The sequence below is a fragment of the Cygnus olor genome, chromosome 3 (genome assembly GCF_009769625.2).
Source record: "Cygnus olor isolate bCygOlo1 chromosome 3, bCygOlo1.pri.v2, whole genome shotgun sequence".
NCBI classification, from domain to species: domain Eukaryota; kingdom Metazoa; phylum Chordata; class Aves; order Anseriformes; family Anatidae; genus Cygnus; species Cygnus olor.
The window spans coordinates 88,748,118-88,771,121 of record NC_049171.1 but is presented as its reverse complement, the minus strand read 5'-3'; the positions used below and the strand labels follow the sequence as shown (position 1 = coordinate 88,771,121).

At 56.1% G+C, this 23,004-nt stretch overlaps 1 protein-coding gene across 10 annotated transcripts in view; it reads right to left on the bottom strand.

Moving 5' to 3' along the window:
• TMEM63B (transmembrane protein 63B) overlaps window positions 1–23,004 on the bottom strand; it is a 37,509-nt gene that overhangs the window by 10,412 nt on the left and 4,093 nt on the right. For 5 of the 10 annotated variants that reach the window (XM_040552864.1, XM_040552868.1, XM_040552866.1 and 2 more), the window contains exons 2-7: window positions 7,400–7,598; window positions 6,785–6,864; window positions 5,248–5,286; window positions 1,868–1,958; window positions 1,011–1,048; window positions 128–270 (exon numbers count right to left, since the gene is read on the bottom strand). In XM_040552864.1, the coding sequence (XP_040408798.1) occupies window positions 128–270; window positions 1,011–1,048; window positions 1,868–1,958; window positions 5,248–5,286; window positions 6,785–6,864; window positions 7,400–7,576 (568 nt within the window). In that variant the 5' untranslated portion in view covers window positions 7,577–7,598. Of the gene's footprint in view, window positions 1–127; window positions 271–1,010; window positions 1,049–1,867; window positions 1,959–5,247; window positions 5,287–6,784; window positions 6,865–7,399; window positions 7,599–7,760; window positions 7,958–14,650; window positions 14,668–23,004 lie in introns of those variants that run through there. The other 5 variants (XM_040552869.1, XM_040552870.1, XM_040552867.1 and 2 more) reach the window with 4 other exon arrangements.

The window sequence follows — 23,004 nt, the reverse complement described above, 5'->3', positions numbered from 1 at the left end:
CCCAAGCTGCCCAGGACAACCCTATGGATACCCCAAGCCCAAAGTGGGACAGGACTGAGGGTTTCTCTCTGTTACCCCCGTCCTAACCTCTGCTCCTCCCTGGCGGACCAGGGCTCCCCGCTCTCACCTAGCAGGTCCCCTGAGAAGTTGACGGGTAACACAATGCCCACGGAGAGCACGCCCACGGCCACCAGCAGCCCGATGATGTGCCTCTGGAAGGACAGGTAGTGCACCGCGTCGCCCCCGCACTTGTCCCGAATCTCGTCATCCCTGCCAGGGAGAGAAAGACAATCAGGCAATCTCCTCCAGCACTTGAGGGCATGCAGGAAAGCACAGGGTGACGGCTGCCCACACGGTGTGAACCCACAAACCACCCCTGGATCAAGCTCTACAGCTGCAGCCAGGCCCTGGGTAGGGACTCCAGCACCTGACCATGAACCAGCCCAGGAAGAAACCTGCCTGTGCAAAGCTCACTGCAGCTCCACTCCCCATGCTGCTGCCCTCTGCAGGGCAGCTGAGCCCATGTGAGCCACACCTAATACGCATCCTTAAGGTGGGTCCCATCTCCCCCCTTGCTAAGGTACAGGACTGCTGATGTGGCCCCACAGAGCTCTGAAACCTAGAAATGCTTAGGAGAGCACCCCTGAGCATCATCATGTGTCTCCCCGTATCCTCCAGTCCACCCTTCGCTGCCGTGGGACTTCCTTGGACAACAGTGCCCCTAGCAGGAGCCTCAGGGAGAGCAGCAGACTGTTTCTGAGATGGGATTGAGACAGAGGTGACCTGGGCTGGGATTTCTTCTCTGTCACCTTGGGTTTGGCTCTGGGACTCCTCATCTAGCCCCGTCTTTTCCTGTCCTCTCCACACAGCCTGCTGCAGCCCCTTCTCTGAAGGGCACCCAAGGGGAACGACTTCATGCAGCTGCATTGTGCTGGCTGTCCCAGCCCGTGCGCTGCCTCTGCTTCTCCCCGCTGTGGGTCCCCCCTGCAGGCAGGTCCCGGGGCACTTACTTTATCCTGAAGATGGCCGTCAGCCAGGAACAGAAGCCCTGTGCAGAGAGAAGACAGGAGGGGCTCACATCACTCTGCGCTCCCTTCTCCCTCCTTCAAAGGCCTGGGAGTCCTTGCACCTCCACAAACCTCACCAAAGAGGGGCCAGACCACAAGCATCTACCCAGACATGCAGAGCCATGGGGACAGGCCCAGGTGAAGGAGGTGACAACTTTACTCCATGGGCCACAAAACAGGCTGGACTCTGCCACGTGGCTGTCCCCCACCAAGTAGCTTGGCCTCCCAGGAAAGCCATGGACTCCCGGATAGCGCAAAAGCTCTCCACAGCCCAGGGATGCCCAGAAAAATCATCACACAGGTACTTCAGCCACAGCCCTGGACAGGAGCTCTGCAGGGGCTGGGAGGGCAGAGCAGGCTAAGCCAGTGCTCCTCAGAGGACACCTAAGGAGAGGAATGTCTCTGGGATGTGGTGGGCGGGAGGTGAAATCCCCAGTGGTCCTACTGAGCCGCACCTCCCCTTCAGAGAGGACTGCAGCAAAAAAGGTAGACGGCAGCATGAGGAGGAGCCAGGCAGTTTTCCCCCCTGCAAGTAGGGTTTCCAAAGCTACGATTACAGACAGGAGAGATGCCCACCAAGCCACGCGGATGTACAGCCTACTGATTTAAGCACACGACTAGAAGCCATGTGGTTACCACGTCTCCACGGGCTCTGTACCATGCTCTCGTACCACAAGGTGTGGGACCTAAGGCTCCGGGATGAGCAAGCAGTGCTGCTTCTGAAGAGCCCTCAGTTCCCACAAGCTGTGGCCCCCAGGCTGCTCACGAGCAAGGGGTGTTTGCCTCCTGCCACTACTCACGTTGTCCCTCTGGTCAAAGTCCACGGAGCTGGAGACGGAGGTGAGGCGCTCGTAGCGGTCATGGTTGTCGGAGTGCAGAGCGGAGGCTACGCTACAATGACAAAGTTGAGGGAGGGAGTCAGAAGGTGAGGGTGAGAGGAGGCAGCTTGGCCAGGAACCGAGAGCACCCAGAAGGCCAGCGGTTAATTCGGGTCAGTTTGCCCCAGGTGAGACGGAGGAGAGAGGACAGCCTCGAAGAGCAGAGGGTAGCAGTAAGCAGAGACCCCTCCTCGGGCGGCACTGCGTGATGGTGCCCGGAGCATGGGGCTGGGCTCTGGCAGCCTCACCGGGCTCAGCTGTAGGTGCTGCTCCCTCTGTGCCCGCATTATGCGTCAGCCCCTGCAAGGAGGGGCTGGGGGCAGCTGCCACAGGGGGAGATCGTGTCTGTTTAGTGCAGAGTTTAGAGAGGGAGGAGGATACGTGAAGGAAAGGGCGCCACAAGAGGGGACAGGCTTCAGGTGAGGGCTGCTGTCTTCCCTTCTGCAACGCAACCGCGGAGACAAACCCAGCAGGGAGGGCTGCAGACACCAGGAGGCAGAAAGCAGCCACTGGGGAGCAGAAGAGCAGGGTGAGTCACATCCCAGCCACGGCTCCCTGCCCGGCAGGCCTCTGCTCTGAGATGTCTGGCCATCCCTCCGGGGCACAGAGCAGACACTGTGACCAGATGAGGTGTTCAATCACGCTGTGTTATAGCGGTGTGCAACCAGCAAAAAGGGCAGAGGAGCCTCCTGCCCCGGTGGGGAAAGCAGGGAAGGAGCTCCAAGAGGCCCTGGCATCAGCTCCCCAGTCCCTGTGGCACCAGCACCCGCAGAGCTCGGTTGCCTCAGGAAAAAGGATGGACGGGAGTCTGGTGGACCACATCCCCACTATAGCAGTGCTTCAGTGCAGGGAAGCCCAGGGAAAGAAGAAAAATGAGCCAGGCTCAGCCCAGCTGCTCCTCAGCCTCGTCTGGGTCTGCTGCCTGCAGAGGTCCCCAGAGAGGGAGCAGGGAGGCAGCTAGAAGCAAATGGCTGTGGGCTGAGGGGCAGGAGAGGTGACTATCCCAAACCGCTGCGCTCCAGACACAGGCAGGGACCTAGATGAAGAACCTGCAGCATCCAAGGCGGATAACAGCCCCCAGTATGAATAAAGGTGGAGGGTAGGCTGGCAAAGGAGACGGGAAAATGGTCCAGAGACCTAAATTAAATAGCACTTGTAAGGTGACAACATCAGGCTGGGACCTTGGAGGTGCGAGAAGGGATATGGCTGATCTGAGGGCTAGAAGTAAAGGGACAGAAAAAAAGATGAAAACACAGTTTCTCTGTAACCAGTACAGGCTCAAGAAGGATCAGATGGACAAGAACCTAGAGAAGAAACAGGCGAGAGACTAGCACTAGAGACAAGGTGGTGACACTAGGGGGAAGAAAACAAAGACACTTGTGACCCTGCAGAAGGGAAGAGGATGGGACACGTGGCCTCTCTCGCAGAGCGGAGCAGCACCTGCTGAGTCCTTAGCTGGAAGCAACACCCAGAGGGGAAAGGAGATTAGCTGAAGGTCACGGGTCTACAGGAGAACAGATTAGACGGCAGCGTACAGCCCTGCAACTGCACGGCCCGACGCCTTGCTCTGCTGCAGGGACAGCTCAAGCTTCAACCAAGCTCTGGGACCCTCAGCCCTTTAAAATCCCCAAGACCCTGAAGCTGGGCACAGGGAAAGGGTGAATTTCTGCTGTCTGCAGCCCTGAGGAGACCCAGCATGCTGACTACGGTGTGCCTCTGGCTCCTCGGTGCTGGAAAAGCACAGAGCAGGGCAGAGAAACACTAGAGAGCGTAACTGCGAAGAGAGGCGTGACTCATGGCTCTCACGATAAGACTACCTCTCACGATAAGACTAACCCAGCTCCATTCCGGGGGATGCAGAGACCATAACCAGGACAACTGGCAGTGCTGTGAAGATGGTGGGTGCCGACCTTGCCAAGGATGGGAAGCTGAAGATGGAGCTTCAGGGGTACCTGTATCTAGCTGGAGGCTTTTTAAAGCAAAGCACTAACAAAGCAAGTGAGAGGTGGATGGGTTGCACTATGCCTGGGTGACAGCAGAGAGCCCCAGCAAGCTCAGGTGAGCAATGGGAAGAGGAACAAGCGGACCCCTGGAGAGGGACAAGCGCTCAGGAGGATAACGGAGGTGACCAAACCCCCGTGCAAGGCCACATCCTGAGCCTCAGAGCATGAGGGCTCTGCTACCTTTAACGTGTTAGCACCCAAGAGCCGCCAGACATACCTGAAGCAGGGCCAACCACTAGTGAAACATTCAAGCGTGAGCAAGGCATCCCCTCTTGTGCCATGTACCACAGCTACCAGCACCTTTGCTTCCACAACTCCGATTGCTCTGCTCCTTCGGGAGCAAAGAGTAGCCACAAAAATATGGCAATGGAGTGACCACCTCAGGCTCTGTGCTGCGGGCTGGCTCCTCTGCAGCGTGTACCGCTCGGCACGTCAGCAAGGCAGGGGAACCATCCTTACTTAGGCAAAAACGCAGCAAGAAAGAGGAAAGAGCAGGGAGGAAGGGTCTGTGACAGTGCTTAGCCGACAGCCAGCTGCAGTCCCTGCGAGTACCCCGTGGGTAATGCCAGGCCAAGGTGCTGGAGGATGCCCTCAGCAGGGCTGAGGCAGGAAGCCTGCTTCTGCTGCATGGGGAGATGCTGCCTTGCAGGGCATGGCGCCAGCCTGGGGTGGGTGATAAGGGACAAGAGCCAGCACTTACTTCGGCCCTGGCAGCCTCGCAGGGGTGAAGGAAAGAGAAAAGTCATATAAGGGCCTGCCAGATGCACCATGCACCTCGGTGCTCCTGCAGCGAGCCTGAGAGCAGCCCTCGTGGCTCACCAGCATGAGGTATGGACCAGGCAAAGGAGGCTGCCCTCTGCCTGGGTGACCCCAGTATGCCACAGGGTCAGGTTGATTTCCAGCTACTCCATCACAGCTACGTTTATTTCCATCAGACAGCAGGACACTGGCAGGTACAGCAGGGTGCATGACATGGCACCCTCTGCCTCAACTGGCAGCTTCTTGGCGCTGCTGCATGCAGGGAGCATCTAAGGGCTACGAGGGGAAAACCAGGGAGTGCCCAGCTGTGGTAGGTGGCTGACACAAAGGGGAGGGGAGGAGAAGTGTGAATCCCCCGAGAGACACAAATCCAAGCCCTGAGCTCCCAGCCACTTAGATTAGTTCAGAAGCAAGAGAGAAAACTGCAAAAGAAGAGAGAGAGAGAGAGAGAGAGAGAGAGAGAGAGAGAGAGAGAGAGAGAGAGAGAGAAAGAGAAAGAGAGAAAGAGAGAAGAAACAAGACCCTGAAAAAACAACATACTATTCCCGCTCCTCTCGCTCCGTCTGCCAGCGTCGGCGCCTGGGGGCACAGAAACAGAAAAGGAGAGGTTACAACCAGGGGAGCGAGCGCTGGGGCCCCTCCGTCGCAGGGCACTGTGCACCCAGCAGGGCTCCACGCCGTCCTGAGGAAGAGAAACCTGCTGGTGGTGAGGCCGGGGAAGGAGACCTTCCCTCTAGAGCTTGATGCTGCCCTGAGCCACAGCACCCTAAAGCCTGCAGGGGCTGCCCAGCTGCTCTCCAAGTTCCCTGTCATCCCCTCTCCTCCCTGTCCCAGGCAGCTGACACACATCTGTCACGAGTCAAAAATCCTGGTCCCCCAAAACACTCATCCTGCCTCTTTGGATGGGCAGCCTCTGCAGCAGGAGCTCCTCCCGAGGATCCCAAACCCGGCGGCATCACTTGTACCAAACTCATCTGAATTGGTAGCACCAAAGGAACTGAACAGGCCAGAGCTCAGCCCTGTCCCAGCCTTCGGGTGCGCTGAGCTCACGGAGCTGATCAAGTGGAAGAAGCGCCAGCCACCGCCAGCGTTAGACCGCACTTTGCCTCCTGCGCGTGACAAAACAACGCAAAGCAAACCGTCCCTGGAGCCCGTATAATGCAGAGATGCAGACCACCGAACAACCTCTCTGCTTCCTCAAGGGGAGTTCCTTGTTCAGCACTGGAGGAAGACAATTGTCCTTCCCGTTGCTGACAGCAAAAGCAGGAATAGCAAGGTATGCTCCCAAAAGGAGCCCCAAACATCAGCCTCCAACACAGAATCACCATCACCAAGGGGCCCTGACTTTTGCTAGGAGACACAGTAGCCCAAACACACCTTAGGCAGGGAGGATGAGCACCAAGACTGATGTTTTAGCACCTGGGATGCAAGCTAAACCCCCACTTGCACAGGAGCAGATAACACAGGCCCTACAGCTCCCCTGCCTGCTTCGCCACGGTGCTACCTTCCTGACAAACTAGCTCCACGCACTGCCTCCAGAAGCGAAACGAGAGGGTTGCTGGACACGTCCCCTCTGCCATCCCTGCTCTGTCCCCACAGAGAGGTCCACGCAGCCCTGTCCTGTTGTGTCATGCTCCCAGTGTCAGCACAGGTCTCCTGCTGCAGAGCACGGGAGGGATGAGCTGCAGCTTGTTCACTTTTCACCCTGCCAAAAACGCCTGGTGGCCCACCCCTTTCACCTTGGGGAGAAAGAGCTACCTGGGATGAGCTCCATATCTGCACCCTTCTTTTCAGCCTCTGCTGTCGGGGCAGGTCCCTGCTCCAGCTGCACACACATCACACACTCACGCTGCCAGCCAGGCATCCTGGCCATCCCTGCCTGCCGCCCTTCCTGCCTTAGCTCCGAGAGCAATGCCACCACACCTGGAAGCGCAGCGTGGCAAGAGCTACAGCCAGCAAAGCCACTTCCAGAGGCTTAGCAAAGCCTTCACCGTGGCAGTCCTCGCCATTCCTGTGACCTCTTCTCCTCTCTCCTCCCTCTCGTGTTTTCTTTTCTTCCCCCCTCTCCCATGCTTACCTGTCAGCATCGGTCACCAGGGCCAGGCGTCCGTAGTCCCAAGCAACTTTACGCAAAATCGAGAAGACAAACAGCAGTGCCTGGAAGAGAGCAAAGGGAGAGCCGTGAGACAAAGCATCACCCAGAACATTATCTCTTTGTCCTCCGCCTGCAGAAGTGCGGGAACGGGGTTAGGAGGGGACAGAGCTGCTCAGAGGCCATGGGACAGCATGAGTTCCCGGGGCTGTTGAAATCGTGCCGTCTGGGTGGCGGGTTGGATGCGGGAGGCAGAGGTCGGGATGCAATACACAACTGCTAAATCGGCCACAGGACTGAAAAAGCCCTCAGGTCCCAAGGAGGTGAGATTATGGCTGCAATGTCTGTCGTCCTTCAGTTCCCACGGAGGAACAAGCCAAAGCTCTGGGTTGGTAAGGCTGCAGGGACTTGGCACCGTAATTATGCAGCGGTACTGGGGTTAAGTCAAGGCCGAGGAACACGACCAGGGCCGCAAAACCAGCCAGCAGCAAAGTCAGGGATGGAATTCGGGACCTCCAGCTCTAACCACTAGGCCACGGTCCTCCCCTTCCTGACTACCTCAGGGGGAGAAGGTGCCAAAGCAGCAGCAGGCAGACTTACGAGAAAGCACATAAAGTCGAGGGCTAGGACGGTGGGCACCCCGCCGAAGGGCAGCCCCTGCAGCACGGTGCTGCGGATGCGGGCGCTGTAGCAGTAATCCTTGGTGCTGTTGCTGCAGGAGGCGGCTTTGCAGGTGCCCCCTGCTGAGCCCAGGGTGGCGATCACGTAGGGAAGCATCTCTACAGCTTCATCGTCTTCCCTGGGGAAGGGAGAGAAAGGGCTGGTTAGATGTGTGCCTGCTGGGTAACGGCACAGCCCCGCTAGAGCTGGGGGCCAGGAGCTGGTCCCGCTGCGCACACTCCCAGAGCCTCCCTTGCCTGCTCCCCAGCTCCCATGTCTTTTTGGCGCAACTCTTCCTCACCGACTACTCCTTTTCCCAAAGGTACTGTCTCCCCGCACCTTCCCCCTCAGCAGGGAGGGCATTTAGCTACAGGAAAGAACAAAAAGGGTGGGGTGGGCGTTAAGTCACGCCTGGGTGATGGAAACGAACTGCTACGGGACAGTTGCTGCATCATGATCCCACCATTTCCTTTGCCTGGCTGCGTGCCATTAGCTTTATGAGGCTGAATCACCGCGCTCTGCTCGCTGCAGGCCTCAGCCCCACGCTCCCAGGGCCCCCATCAGAGGCTGGTTCCACCTCCTCTGCGTTTTTTCCTTCCTCTGACTTGCAAGCGCTGCACAGAGGACAGAGAGGAGACTCACGATCTGCTGTTTAGCTGGCAAAATTTTTTTTTTTTTTTTTTAACCCAGCGCCCTCCCCAAAATGCTACGAGACCCTGGGCTGTGCTGCAGCCAGCACAGTGGCATCACTGGAGATGGGGAGATCTTCCTCCCCCTGCACAGAGCAGCTCCACGGGAAACGCAGAGAGGACCATGCCCAGAAGGCAGCGGGAAAGCAGCAGGCGGCCAAGCCACGGGATGGCAGCTGGCAATTAGCTGGGGAGCAGCCAGGGGAACGCACCCTGGCTGAACCAGCGAGGACTCGGAGCTCCACAGGAGGCTGCGAGAGCGATGGCAGCTGGCAGAAGAAGGGACAGCAGGCTGCAGGGGAGCCTGCCACCAAGCAGCCCCGTGAGAGCATCACCACCAGGCCAGGGACTCGGCCGAGGGAAGCTGTGCGCTTCGGAGCGGGAATGGTCGTGCCCCTCTGCTTTTACCTGAGCGCCAGCCTAGAGGGCCCGCTGCAAAGAGAAATACTTGTCGCCCCTCTTTTTGGGGGAAATCTCACAATCTTTGAGGTCTGAATGCCTATCTTGCTGCAACGAGTTCCAGGTGTTGGTTGCATCAAGTAAAAGACCGTGCTGTCCCACCCCAACTCCGCTCCCTAGGATGCCTTCCCTGAGTCTCCTCCTGGGACACCTACCACAAAATCCCCTCTCCTTCCCACGGCACGGGTTTCCTCCTGCTCCAGCCCCCCTCACCACACACCCCAAGCACTGCCCGCCCTCTCCTGACCCCTACGGCAACGCAACCAGGAGCGCACACCATAGCCTGGCGGTGGGAGACGACCTTGGCTCCCAGGACAGCGTTCTGACGCTCTCAGCACCTCTTACGCAATTCCTCCTGCGTCTGACCGTGATTTACTCCTCCGATCGCATCCTCACATGTTGAGGAAAAGTGCCTCGATGACCGGCCCGCGGCGGCCTCGCCCCCAGTAGCCGCGCTAATTTAGAGGCCAGCGCTGTCCCAGGACAAATCCTTCCTTCCAGTACGCCTTGCTCCGCACTTCTCGGTATCGACCTTCTCCTCCCCTCACGGCACTTTGCAGCCCGTCACTTTGGCATCATTTCATCCTGACAAACCTGAAAGCCCTGCAGCTTTCGGGTACCCCACTACACACCTTTTCTGGGTCGTTAATAGCGGAGAACCTCGTCCTTGTGCTTTCTATCACGCTGGGAATTGCTCAGCCACTCCTGGGCTCTTTCTGGACCCTTGGCCAGTTTTTGATCCAGGACTCTACGCCTCCTCCGACGGGGGGCTTTCTTCACCATCTTTTGTGGGGAATTTCAGAGGTTTTCTAAACTCCCAAGCAAATCACACAAGCTGGTCGAGTATTAGCTATTACTGCAGTGAAGTACCAAAAGACTCGCAACAGATCAGGGAAGGATGATTTTCCTCTGCAGAGACCAAACCATTCACCTTGTTCCTGCGTGTTTTATAGCCCCATTTTCAGTCTCCTTTCTTAAAGAAACAAGGCTCACGCACTCATTGCCCACAACACTACCATAACCATTATTTGTACAAACAATTAGGCATTCGAGACAAACTTCGCAAGCCTGTGGATAATGCAAGCCACGTTTTACAGAAACAGGTCCCACAGACGTATTCTTTTTTTTTTCCTAAAGCCTAGAAGAGGGACTGGAAGCGAACCTTCCCAGCAGAAAAGCTGTGGCTTACACCCAAGATGTATGCTGCCTTTGAGCTTGCAGGGACGCCAGGAGCATCTCTTTCCTCCCAGCCCTCCAGCCTCCGCAAGCACAGCCGGCAGCAGGCCAGAAGTGACCTCCTGTCACATCCCTCCAGGTCAGACCCAGCTCCTTGTGGGGTTACGGCGTCAGTTAGGCACCCGAGTTCCTCGTGCCCCCTCCCCTCTCAGCAGGCCACCTCTCCGCGAGGATGAGAGAACCAGTTCAGATGGGGGAACGCCACGGGCTTCAGTGAGGGGCTCCATCCTGGCCTTCCAGGCAGGGGACGGCATCAGGCCAGGAGAAACAGGGTCCAAAAGGCAGCGTGCGAACTGCGATACCCCTGGTGTGTAAAAATACCCCTTTCCCCGCACTCGGTGGGGTCCCTGGTCTCGAGTGCACCCCCTGGACCTGAGCAGGGCAGGGCACAAGGTTTTAGGCAAAGTACGGGCTGGAGAGGCGCTCACAGCAAGCAGCCTTGTGGCTCAGCAGCACGCTTCCTAATTATGGGACAGAAATCCCCTCCAGCAGTGCAGGAGGGAGAAGGGGACTTCTCCAGCAACAACCACAACATTTCTGTCGTTTTCTCTTCAGGTCCCACCGCCCGTCTCTGGAGGAGGACCCAGGTGCCTGAGACCTGGCGCGCAGAGGCGGTGAGGAGCTGCTGCAAACCCTTCCCTGACCACGAACACCGCTGCCCACCACAGCACGGAGCACAGGGACCCCAAGACACCAAACGAGGTTCCGTGCGAGCCCCAGAGCCCTCCCCTCCTGCACTCTGTGCATTTGATGCTGACTTCCCCCAAACTGCAAGGACAGCAGGGCGAGACTTGCCAGAAGGCATTTTTGGCTCTTACTCAGCAATACTGAAGTCCATCCCCTTCCCTACGAGGGATGGGGAGGAACAGAAGTCCTCCCCCCCTGCCACGAGGACGCCTGTAGAAAAAAATAAATCCACAAATCCGGCACATGCCTGCGCATGCAGCCAGCCGCAGAGACGTAAGCACGCAGGCGACGTCCACTTGTTCTCTCGCCGGCAAATTTTAATCAGCCCGTTGGTAATTAGGAAAGGCGTGTCTCTTTACGGCAACGTGACGGCCTCACGAGAGGCCGCTGGGCACAGAAACGGGCAGCGGGGTGGCAGCAGCTCCGAGGCCAGGGCACTGCGGATACAGGTCAGTGAAGAGAGAGCAGGGGCTCTTCTCTCATCCGACTCTCTATGGGTAAGACGAAAGGCCTCAGAAGGAAGGGAAGGAGGCTCGTGGACTAGCAGGAAGCCCTTCTCACAGCACAGGGAAGGAGCACACAGCTTCCCAGCTGCAGAGAGGGTGGGGAAGCCGCCACGCTTCAGGCCTGGCACGGGGCTTTTGGGCAGCCGAGGGCTGGAGCAGCGCCGACGCGCTGGGCGCGGCGAGGAGGAAGGCGACCCGCTGGCCGTGGGGCAAAGCGTCAGGAAGCAGAGGTGCTACGGGCGCGTTTGGAACGAGCACGGACACGGTGCCGAGGCACACACAGCCGGGATTAGCTCTCTAGTACCGGAGAGGGAGGGCCCCGAAAGCCCTGCCTTCTCTCCATCCCCTCCAGCCCGCACACGGAGCTCCCTGCACGCTTCACCGTCTGCGTAAGCCAGCCAGGCGGCCTCCTGTTGCAGACGCCGGGCCTCCACAGCTTCCATCTGGCAGGCTCAGCTTCTTCAATGCAAAAACCAAATGCAACCTTGCCCTAGGTCCAAAGTCCTTCCAGCTGGCTTTGCATCAGGCCTCGAATATAGGAACCTGGGTGTCTTTTTCTCCTAAAGGCAACTGAGACCTGCAGAGCTCATTTTATGAGCAAAACGGGAAGGCATCATGTTTTCCCCGCCTGAATGCAAAAGGAAACTCTTTCGTACATTTTGTCCTGAACCTGCTGGAGGGTGATCCTGAAGGGACGCATGTTTTGAGGCTCCCGCTTCCTTCCCAGGGCTCAGCATCGTGCTGCTCCTTCGTTTCAGAGGCACAGCCAAAGATGTCTAAAGAACACCTTCCCCTGGGAAAACCACTCTGTGAGCTGGCGAAACCCAGCAGCAGGGAAATCTTCAACCAAACCATTTTCTTGCTACACTTCCGCCTGGACAGCCCTCCCTTGACTAGGCTACACAACCCCTTTTCTTTCTTGGAGACTATTTTCTCATCCACGACCTTCAGTAAGGAGAAGATATTTTGCCTTCTAACTTTCACGAAGGCCAGGGAACCTTTCCATTTCATGACTCTGGCCCCTTCAGGATGGCCTGATCACCCGGGACAGTCGATCACAAAACCTTGCCCTGGAACATCAGCAAAACCCTCCATCCTGCCTTCGCCCCCTGGAAACCATCTGCCTTGCCTAGCGATACGGATTTAGCTCCAGACAGCCAGGTCTTGTTTATGTCTTCCTGCAGGAACTCCCTCCAATCTGTCAGCAGCGCTTTCAAGTTGCACGGTGCCCCGAACATAACGTACCCTGCCAAGCGGGGCTGCGCCGGAGCTGTGCCGCGGCTTGAAACCCCGCTACGCTGTGGTTTGCTCTCCTCTTCTCACGGCTGACTAGTCTGCCGCCAGCCTAAAAGCTCTCGGGTCTCTCTTCCCTGCATTTTGCTCCCATGGCCCATCTTGCTGGGTGCTCCCGGGTGTTCCCAACAGCTTCCAGTCCAGCAGCCCCGGACAAGGGGTGATGGTGTCCCTCGTCCCCTCTGGGGATGTTCACCCACCAACACCGCCACGCGACGGCTCTGCTGCCCGGCAGGACGGTCCGGCTGCCTCCGTCCGATGACGAGGAACCAACGCAGCGCCAGGCACCTCCAGGACACTTACAAGAGGTCTCCATCCCCACCTTGTTTGCCTCCTGCCTACACTACGGCCTGCACGCTGCCTCCTGAAACACCGCAAGTCTCAGCTCCTCCTGGACACCCCTATGGGGCCATCCACGTGTCCCACTCCAGTCCACATCTCCCCTCCTCTGCCATCGAGGCAAAGCCCAAACCATCCACTGCTTCTCCAGGTGCAATCCAGCAATCGGCTCCCAGCCTGCACGGCAGCGTCACGGCCAACCTGATCTGCATTAAATTTTGAGCGCTAGATTTCATGAGTCACCAAATCAAACGCTTGGGTTCCAAATATATCTACCTGTCACTTTCCCTTCGAGCTCCCAGGCTGTACATCTAGCAGAAAGAACCCGAGTTTGTCTGCCAGCCTGTACTTCATAAACAAATCCTGCTTACTGTTTGGCCTCCCTTATTTCCTGCAAGCACATGCTCGACGTGATACAGCAAACGCAACACACGTTTAGCGGTGAGACTGATGAGGCGCCGGACTTCTCGCTGTGTATTTTGCAGAGCTGTGGCCACGGGGTGACCAAGCCCTGCTTGGGAGCTCCTTGGTGCTATGCTTATGTGTGTAAGGCCCCCAAAACACCTTCTGGTTTATGGATCCCAGTAGCACACGGGCTGTTTCGTTTCTCTGGGGGAGAATGACTACTTATCGGGGATCTTTGCTGCACAAATGCCACTTCTCCTTCACAGTGCTCAAAAGCTGAACTGTTCAGGTGCATCACATCTGGCTCGGCTGAAACACAGATCTCCCTGGTGGTCTCTTACTCTGAATTTTAACACTCCTCCTCAATTTAAGTGATCAAAAGCCATCTCAACAGTTTTGCACAGGTTCACATTTTTAGCAGAAGCTCTGCACCTCTCATCCCCACTTCCTTTGTTCATCAGTAAGCTCACCTTGTCTTGGAGCTTCTTGTTTATCTCTCATCTTAATCCTCTCCCTAGGGGAGCATTAACATACCTGCCCTCCCTCATGCCCTGTATCTGTCCCCTACCAGTCTTCACAGGCTGGATATTCTCATATGCGCCCAGCTTTCCTTCCTGAAGTGCAGGATCTCTCTTTCCTAAAACCAGGTTTCTGAGCTAGTCTCTCAAGGTCACATTCACTGTTTCCTCCTCCTCACTTCTGCATGGCAGGAATCTACCTCCTTGCAGCGCTGAGCTCAAATACACAGGAATTTTGTCCACTGGGCACAATCGCAAGCCCTTACCTACAGGGCGATCAGCACTTCCACCAAGGAAACCCTCAGTGATGCAAGTCACCGCACGATGCCGAGGAACATCTCAGTTGTCAGAGCTGCCTCCCCAGGGGCTGGCAGGATGTGCTGCTGCATCAGCCCTTTTCCGCGGTCCTTACACAGACTGCAGCTCTGAGTGGTTGCGGGCAGGGATGGCCTCACCTCTTCCTCGCTGCACTGCTAGAGTAGTGCTTGCCTGGCAGGGTTGGTCTACAAAGGACCTCCAGCGCGGGCAGGCAACAAAGGGCAATGTAATCGCAGCCCTGCGGCACGCGGAGCCGAGCTCTCATCACGGCTGCACGCTGATAAGAGGTTCAGCAGCCAAAGCAAGAGGAGGAATGAAGTCAGTTGTTCCTCAACAACAGCCGACATCAGCAAAGGGCCCTCCCAGCGAGAGGTCTGGATGCGGCCAGCAAGCCAGGACAGTTAGAGAAGAACATCTAGGAACCGGCACTCTGCATCCAGTGGGGAAAGCTCAGTGCTGACACAGCACCTGGTACAGCCACACGCAGCAAGGTGACCTTGGCCATGAGAATGTCCAACCCGGGACACTGAGGCACTGGGAAATCCTTGAGGTTTTACGACACATCGTTCCCCGCACATACCCTGTCTCAGCAGCTACTGAACTCAACAGGGAAGGCAAGAGAAGTTGCCCAGTCCACAGGGCAGGGCTAGAAGACGAATTCTGAGTTCCTACTGCGAGCTGAATAAGTAACAAAGGTCATAGCAGAGCAAGCTGGACACTAAACACAGCCTTGAGACTCACCCTGTCCCCGAGCCCTTATCCACACAGCTACAGATAGACGGCTGGGCCCCTCTCGGTGTGTCAGTGCTGGAAGATGTCCTGGTTCCTCTTCTCCAGGACGCTTGCTCTGCCGCTGCCAGAGGGGCCTACACCACAGACAGGGAAACCCCTGCACCTGCTGGGCAGCACGAGGGTTGAACTCCTCCTTTTGAGTTTTTGGGTAGATCTCGGACTGCCGGGCAGGGGTCTGTAGCCAGGAGCCATGCACACACACCAGGCTGGGGACGCTGGGCCCGCAGCCAGCCAGCAGCACGTGAGAGATGCTGAGCGGGCTGTTCTTTTCACCGGCCTCTCTCCGCCCTCTGGGCTTGGCAAGAGGAGCCGGGCCCAGCCTGGGAACACAGGGAACAAAGTGCCGGTCGGGCGCTGGGCACGGAGCTGACGGCACCCGGCCAAGAGCAGGGACACAGAAGTGGCACTTGAAGGCAAGCGGCCCGGCTCCCAGAGCCGCAGATAAAGGTGTGGGAGATAAAGTGGTTGCTTAGGCTCGAAGGAGGGCACTGAATTTTAGGCGAGGCGCAGCAGCGCAAGCCTTGTGTCATCTGGAGTCCTATCTCAACGCTAGGATAAACAAAGAAATGGTACTTTAATTGGGCAAAGCCACTTTGAGTCACTGTTTACGCGGAGCACAGCTCCACAAGGGTAAATATCAAACCTAAGAAAGTCCATCGAAGGCTTGCAGGTGGTAACACGGGCTCCTCTTGCCCACAGCCCCTGCTCGCACGTACCAAGACCACTGAAATCCTGACTTGACCTGAAGGAGGCTGATCATTGCTGGATCGCATGCTGGAGAGGATGATCGTGCTGTTCCATCTCTCGTTTCTGGATCAGGACAACAGACCGCAACAGGACAACTACACGAAATGACAAATCACCTGTTGAAGCTGCAGCTGAGGCCTCTAATGCAACATGACAGACCAGCAAACAATCCCTCCGGAGTTTTCCTTTTAGGAGTAAAGTTTGGCCTTCCCAAACGCATCACAGTAGCAGGAGTATAGAAACAATTAATGGATAATGGCATTCAGAGTGTAATTACTAATTAATAACCCAGATGAGGTTGCTGCTTAGTATTTCTCCCAACACAAATCTAGCCTTGGCAGCTGTATGGGCTAATGCTTGTTAAGATATTTCTCCAAGGATCCTCATGCAAAAGAAGTCACCCCAGCTCAGGAAAGCTCCTAAGCACACACTTATCTTGAAATGCTCTCACTGAAGTGATCACAACTTAAACACACAGCTAAATTAAAGTGTTTGCCTAAAAAGGGACAGACTCGAGCACTGTGCTCTGCTTCAAGCACCAGCTGTTTTCCAAGACCATTCACTGACCCCAGGCTACGTGTACTGGTTATCAGCCCAGCCCCAGTTGAGCATCTCATGGTGGAGGCAGCAAAGATCAAGTAGCTTAACCGGAATTTGTCTCTGATGATGAGAAACAGGTTCCTGTGGTACACTTTACAGCGACAACTGCCACATGCTGCCTTTGCATTCATACCCTGAGAGGTCACAGAGCACTCTTTCAGTCACGGTGGGGCCAAACACCTAAAGCCTTGTCTCCTCTCCCTAGCCTACCCTCCCATTTCCCATTACCTTCCAGCACGACTGCCTCCCATGGCGTTCAAACTGTCTATAGCAGAAGAGGAAAGCAAGCTTTCTTTGTTTTTAAATAAACACGGCAGTTCGAGAAGTGCCAACTGTTCTGGTGAAATTCAGTTTACCCCGTTTAAAATCAACAAACATTCAGACATCCTCGTAGCTGTCCCATTTTTGCATACCGGGACACACTTGAACCTTGTTGCCAGACTCGCTACACATCATCAGCGTTAGCGTCAGGGCTTATCAGGCTCTTGGCAAACGCTGCCACACACAACAAACACGGCCTTTGCATCTCTGTTGCTGTTATAGAGCTTTTTTTTCAAAATACCCCGTAGGTATTCCAGAAAAAAAAAAACAAACAACGGAAAAGGAAGAAAACCACCCCCCAAAACCTCTTGCTGGGGCAGGCGATCTCCAGACACGAAGCGCAGAGGCACGCTCCATTACTGTGTGATGGATGACAGTCTCCCCAGCAGGCCCTTTCCAGATCACCGTGCGGAAAGACTCGTGCCACTCAGAGATAAGGTAGGAACCATTTAAAGGACATTTTATCAATGGAGAAGGCACAGCACCACCGCCTCGCCTCACACACTAGTCAGCGTGCTCCCAGGGGGCCTTTAGCCTGGCGCTTCCAAGGCGCCCTCATGGCCCCGAGGGGCCAGCCTGACACTCCAGCAGAGCACCAGGCAGGTTTACCTGCCTTAAACCAGGCCGTGGAAAAGTACAAGGAGGCAGGAGGGCAGCACCTCCTCCAGCCTTCCCCGTGAGGTCGGCCGGCCGCTGCCAAGGTGCCCGCTTGTTTGTGCTCGAGGCCTGTCAGGGTAATCGCGCCACAGCCCCGTAAGCAAGCACCAAGGCTGGAATTTCCCCCCTGGCAGCCTGCCCTGCTCTGATGCCACCTGACTGGCATCCCGATCAAAGCCTCCGAGGAATCCCGAGTAGGGGAATCAGGGCCAGCCACCGCACGTGGGGCGGACGGCAGGGTGCAACGCTGGGACCACGATTGACCCTGCTGGGCTCCGTGTTGCACTTACACCCGCGTGTCACCTCCTGCTTACAGCAGGTCATCAGACATCCACGGCCCTGGCAATGCTGTGGGTTTCGAGTTTGCTCTGAAAATGGCACACGTGTAGGGACATGCGTGTGTGACTGGGCCCAAAGCTTTACCCCACTACTGCAAATTGTGGCATCTTTGTCTCCGCATTAAACACCTGCAGCCCGAGGCAGCCACGTGCACATCACTCCTTCCTGCTGAATCCTACCCACTTTCAGGTCTCCTCAGTGCCCCCATCCACGCATCAACAGGGCTGGGGACACCTTTCCAGGGCCACGCGGAGCAGAGCTGGTGCTCAAGCAGCTTCCCAGCCATGCCCACTGCGGCCTCATCACACCACAGCCGTGCTCACGGCGCCCAGGCCCAGGCCCTGCGATGCCTGCGCTTGACAGCAGGCAAAGCTCCCAATATAGCATCAGCCGCCTATTTATAACACGCTGTTTACCAACACCGAGCGCTCTCTCGGTGGAAGTGAGATGAGTCAAGGGAGCATGAGCGCTCTGGATCCCCCTCCTGCCACGGGAAGATCAGGAGACCACGGGAGGGTGACCTCGGGCTGATCACCTGCAGCTCCCTCACCAATGGAATCGTACTCGAGGGCATGCTCAGTATATATATGTTTTATATCAGACCCCTAAGCTCTGGGTAGATCTTCCTGTTGATTAGATCCACCACACAAGAGCACGAACATCCCCTTTCAGCGTGCTCCAGGCTCTGGAAGCAATGAGTGCCATATGGTCTTCAACACCTGCTTTAACATGGGGGTCTCCAAAAGCCTCCCGACAGCCCGTGACCTTCTTCCAGCAGCTCGATGGAGGGCTGCTGGCTGCTACGGGGCTGTGACAGGGGGGCTCAGGCAGCGCCTGTCTCCTGCAGAGGGACCATGACGCTGCTGGCTGGTGGGCCTCTGGCAAGCACAGCCCCCAGCTGCCACCCTGCCACCCCCATGGAGAGAGGAATGGGATTTCAGGGGATGTAGGCAGCAAGGACATCTGACTGCCTTCAGCAGCAGGCAGAGACGAGCACAACAAAGTTTGCTATGGGTCTCAAAGCAGGGCTGCGTGGGAGAGGGGTTACAAAGCCCAGGCACATGTGACCACCTCTTGTTTTGGGATATTGTCCAGGAGCTAGGCTCCTGAGCAGCAGAAGGCAAGAAGCATTCTCTGCTGCCCAAGGCATACCCCCACCAGGCAGCTAGAAACAGACCCCGCAGTGATGCTGCTGAACTGAACATCCATATGGTGGTGGATCAGAGCCTTGAAGCCCATCCAGGCAGAACAACCAGTGCCAGCTCCTGGCTCCTCCTAAAGCCACCACCGCATTTTCCATTCCTCCCTCCTGGCTGAGCCCAGCTGTCTCTCCATGCCAGGCTCATTTTTAGAACCTCGCATTTTCCTCTCCTTCTTAGAGAACGCTATTGCTTTTCTGCCTTCAAACACTCAGCACACCTCCCATCCCACCAAGAGGGTAATGGACCTCCTGGCTCCTTTCCCCTTTGTCATTTCCTGGATCCATCCTTTATGCCATCGCACTTACCAGCTCCAAATGGACTGGAGAGGACGATTAAGAGGCTCGGATCAATTTCTGAGCTTCCACCCCTCCTAAGGGGCACAGGGAGGGCGGTCCCAGTGGCTTTACCAGAAAGCCTCAGCCACGGCTTGATGTGCGTCCAGTTATAGCCTGGAGCCCAAAGGCCTGGCTGGAGCCCATCGTGTTAACAACAGGACCACAGGACATCAGACGCAGGCCCTGGGCAGCGCTGGCCAGCCACTCGGGTGCTGGGCTTTTACCTTGGCAGGGTCTTGCTGGGGTAAACGCATGCAGACGCCCACTGGGAAGCAGGCCCATGCCCACCCACTCCTCCTGGGTGAGTTACATCTGTCCTGTCCCTGCTCGAGGGTTCCAGAGGATCAAAACTGAGGATGCTTTTGGATGGTTCCCCAGCTGCTTACAGGAGTAACTGCAAAGGCACAAGTTTCAATCTGCCCCCACCGGCTCAGGTCAGCTCTGAGCAGCCAGGGAGATGCCGGAGTGGCTCCCTGCCTGCACATCCAGGCGAGCAGCGTTGTGCACTATGAAGTTTTGCCACTGCTAGTTTAATTCCATCAAAGATCAATGCTCAGGCTCTTCAGGACTGGGTATGTTCCCTGCTCTCGAAGGATGGGGTGATGGCACCGATGGGTGAGTTTGCCAGGCAGAGGAGTTAAGCGCCCTGCTCTGAGCCCAGAAGCATCTCTCACCCACAAAGTCCTTCCTCACTACACAGACACGAAGATATTTTTTTTTTTTCCAAATAGCGAGAAAGAGCACTTTGTCCTAAGGATCTCAAACCCCCACTGACTCTGAAATCCACCTCGCGTAAGGCTCCTGCAGGCAAAACGGGGCATTAGCATGCATGCACCTCTATGTGGGGAGACAGAGCAGGACTAACGAGGCCCCGGTGCTGGGGTAGGAGGAGAGGGAGTTGCCCCAAAGCTCTGCTTGGGGCCTCCAGAGCCAGCTCGGCAAGGAGGTGGTGTTGGGAAAGCAGGGCTCTGCAATCAGCAACACGCAAGATGGCATCTAGGGAGGGACGGGTTCAGGGATGCTCTGAAAGGCTGGGAGGCAATTAGAGGTTGATAGGGATGATCGGGCAAGCTGAAAACAGCCATGGGGATGGGTGGGGTACAAAGGAAAAAGCAGGCAGGCATACTTGCTGTGGGCCAGGCAGGCTCCCAGCACTCCAGCAGCTTTTCAGGACCAGGCTGGGTGTTCCCGGTCCACACACCCATTCAGCCACAACACACAGTCCTGCCCGCACCACTGCTTAGATGGGCTGCAGCACACCTTCTCTGAAGAGGTCCAAAAATCCCTTTTCTTGCCCCAGGAGATGCAGCGCAAACAACAACAGACAGAGCACACGTGCCACAGCCCAAACAGCAAACCCCCCGGGGAGCTGCCTGGAACTTGCTTTGTTTCCTTTTTACCAGCCGTGCACTTTCAGCACTTTTCCTACCAACAGATCAGCCACTTCCACGCGTTTGGGGAACTCACTAAAACGGCACGTCTCCACTACTTTGATCACCCCACTCCTTTCTCTTCCCTGCACTGCTCACCCCCAGCCAGCCGCCCTGTCTGAAGCGCCAGGCCAGCCCCAGACACCTTCCAGCACCGCTGTCTCAGACAGGGAGGCAAAGACCCAGTGGATCGACGTGTCTGCACAGGCACAAGCCTACTGACGGAGGTGCAGTTCTACTGGCAGAACCGCTTCTCGGGGTTTTGAGGTGGTGGAATAAGGCAGACAGAGAAGCTGGAGCATTTTTGCCAAACGAATGTATCAGCAGAGCAATCAAAAGAGGCGATCCCACACACCGAGCCAGCCTGAAGACTGCAGGTGTTCTGAAGGAGGCACCTAACCCGCGCTGCAGGCACGGCCCAGGTGAAGCATCGCCAAAACACCACAATATTCTCCTTCCTTCATCATTCAAGAGTTGCGGCCCTCACGCCGTGCCCATCGGAGAGCTGGGCTCTGGCTGCGGCTCCACGGGTCTCTCCCGCAGCAGCTCAGGCCACAACTCTTGGTAACACAGCCCCCCGGAACAAAACGCACACGCGTACCAAGGTACTTCTTGCAAACCAAAACTCTGCTCCCATCCAAATGGAACAACGCTTGAGAGAAAACAAGAGAGTGAAAACGCTGTCTATTCTTCCCCCCTCCTCCCTTAACAGGCATCAAAGCATTTGTTTTCCCTGACTTGCAGTGATAGTCAGCAGCTATCTGCCAGCTTTGAAGTTCCCCTTACCGCAAAGGATAAGGGAGCGTGGAGATATATATTAGAGTGCGATGCCACGAGCGCTAGGCAGTGGGGATTTACGCGGGATACATCCTGTCAGGCAAACTGGATCATCTTTATTTTTAACAGCATTACAGCGTTAGTGGGTGAAAGGGAAGTCGTGGATGTAGCGAGATTTTAGCAAGCCATCTGCTGCAGCACCTCACCCAACCTCCCTCCCAAGGTTTGTTCAGCAGGCTAAGACAGAGACGTTGCCTCACGGACTGGAAACCGGCCTAGTGACCCTAAGTAAAACAGCAGCTACAGGTGACAAAGCCCTGGACCACGGGCTGGCAGGGGGGAATCTTTGCTTTTGGTCATTATTGTCCCTGAAGCAGGCGGTGGGTATTCGTCCGGCCAAGCAGCCGAGTGCCACAGGGGAAGGGATGCCATAAATCACCCAAAGAGTCGGATGGGTGATGGGCTGGGGCAAGGAGAGGCACATACATGGAGAGTGGGTGTAGGAGAGCCTGGGCATCACCCTGTGTTAGGTGAGGTCAGGCTGGTGCTTGCTTTCTTTTTTAGAGATGCCTCCTCACAGGGCAGAGAAGCCCCAAGGAAAGGGCTTGGGCAGACAGCAAGGCAGGAGCAGCGAGCAAGGGAAGGCTTCAAAACCCAAAAAGGGGTGTGCTGAGAAAGTGCTAACAGGCTGGAAGAAAGGGGCTGTCTTTACAGGGACCTCCACCTGAGCAAGAGAAGGGAGAGCTGTCTACACGGCTCAAGGTGATCGCAGCCCAGCACCCCACCACGTGTTTTTCTCGCCACTCTCTGCGGCCTGGCATCTCTACCCCTCCGAACTAATGATACACAGTCATGAGATGCATTATGCTTATGCAGGATAACCGAGTCCCACCTTAATCTTTTCCTTGATTAGATAAACAGATTGATCTCCTTCTGTTTCTCACCATAAAGCTCCCTCTCCAGCCCTCAGATCCTTCTGTAACTCTCCTGCATTCTCTTCAATTTCTCAACATCCTTTTTCTGAGCACTGACACTGGATTTAGACGGAGTATTTTAGTACCAGTCTCCCCAGCACCTCCTACAGAAGCAAAGTCATATTCCCATGGCTACTGGCTGCTTCCTTTCCAGGTAGCAAACACTTCACTTAATGCTGCCAGCCTGGAAGCGGCCTTCATAGGTTATCTGGCGAGATTCTGCGCTTTGAGGTAGAGCCAGCTATAGCTTGTCCATAACCATACAGGCTATAACTCGGCTATACGAGCTATAACTTGACTTTTTGCCAAACTGGTAAAAATCAAACCAAAACACAATACGAAACATCCCGCTGTAAAACAAAAACCCACCCCCAGCCTTCAGGATAGCCTCTTCTGCTTCAGCACCCCAGCTGATGGTGATGCCGCCATTAGAGGTAATTTCCTTTGTTACAGGTAAATTCCTGCCCTGTCTTCCAGAAGCGCACTGCTGTACCTGCTGGAAGACCAAGAAGCTCCCTCTTCCATCTTTCCTTCCTCAGGCTAACCCAGTCCCACTTCTTCCCATCCTTCCTCCCACATCATACTTCTAAAGGCCTTAATAATTTCTGTTGCTTTCCTGGATACTCTCTGGTTTGTGGACATCCTTCAAAGCACTCCATCTACATCTGAGCCTAGTCCTTCAGCAACACCTCACCTGTGACAGGGGCAGCAATAATTACATCCCGTGCCTTAGAAGTGACACTCCTAACATACACGAGGTCTGCCTTGCATTTTCCTCCCCCCCCAGCAAAGCACCAACTCATCCTGCTCAGAAGTCCCAGCCAGGGTCTCCTGTCAGAGAGGAACATCAGGCCACCTTTTTAATGGGGCTTTTCAACTGGTTGTGGATCCTCCTGAGGGATCCTCTTGGGATCTCCCTCC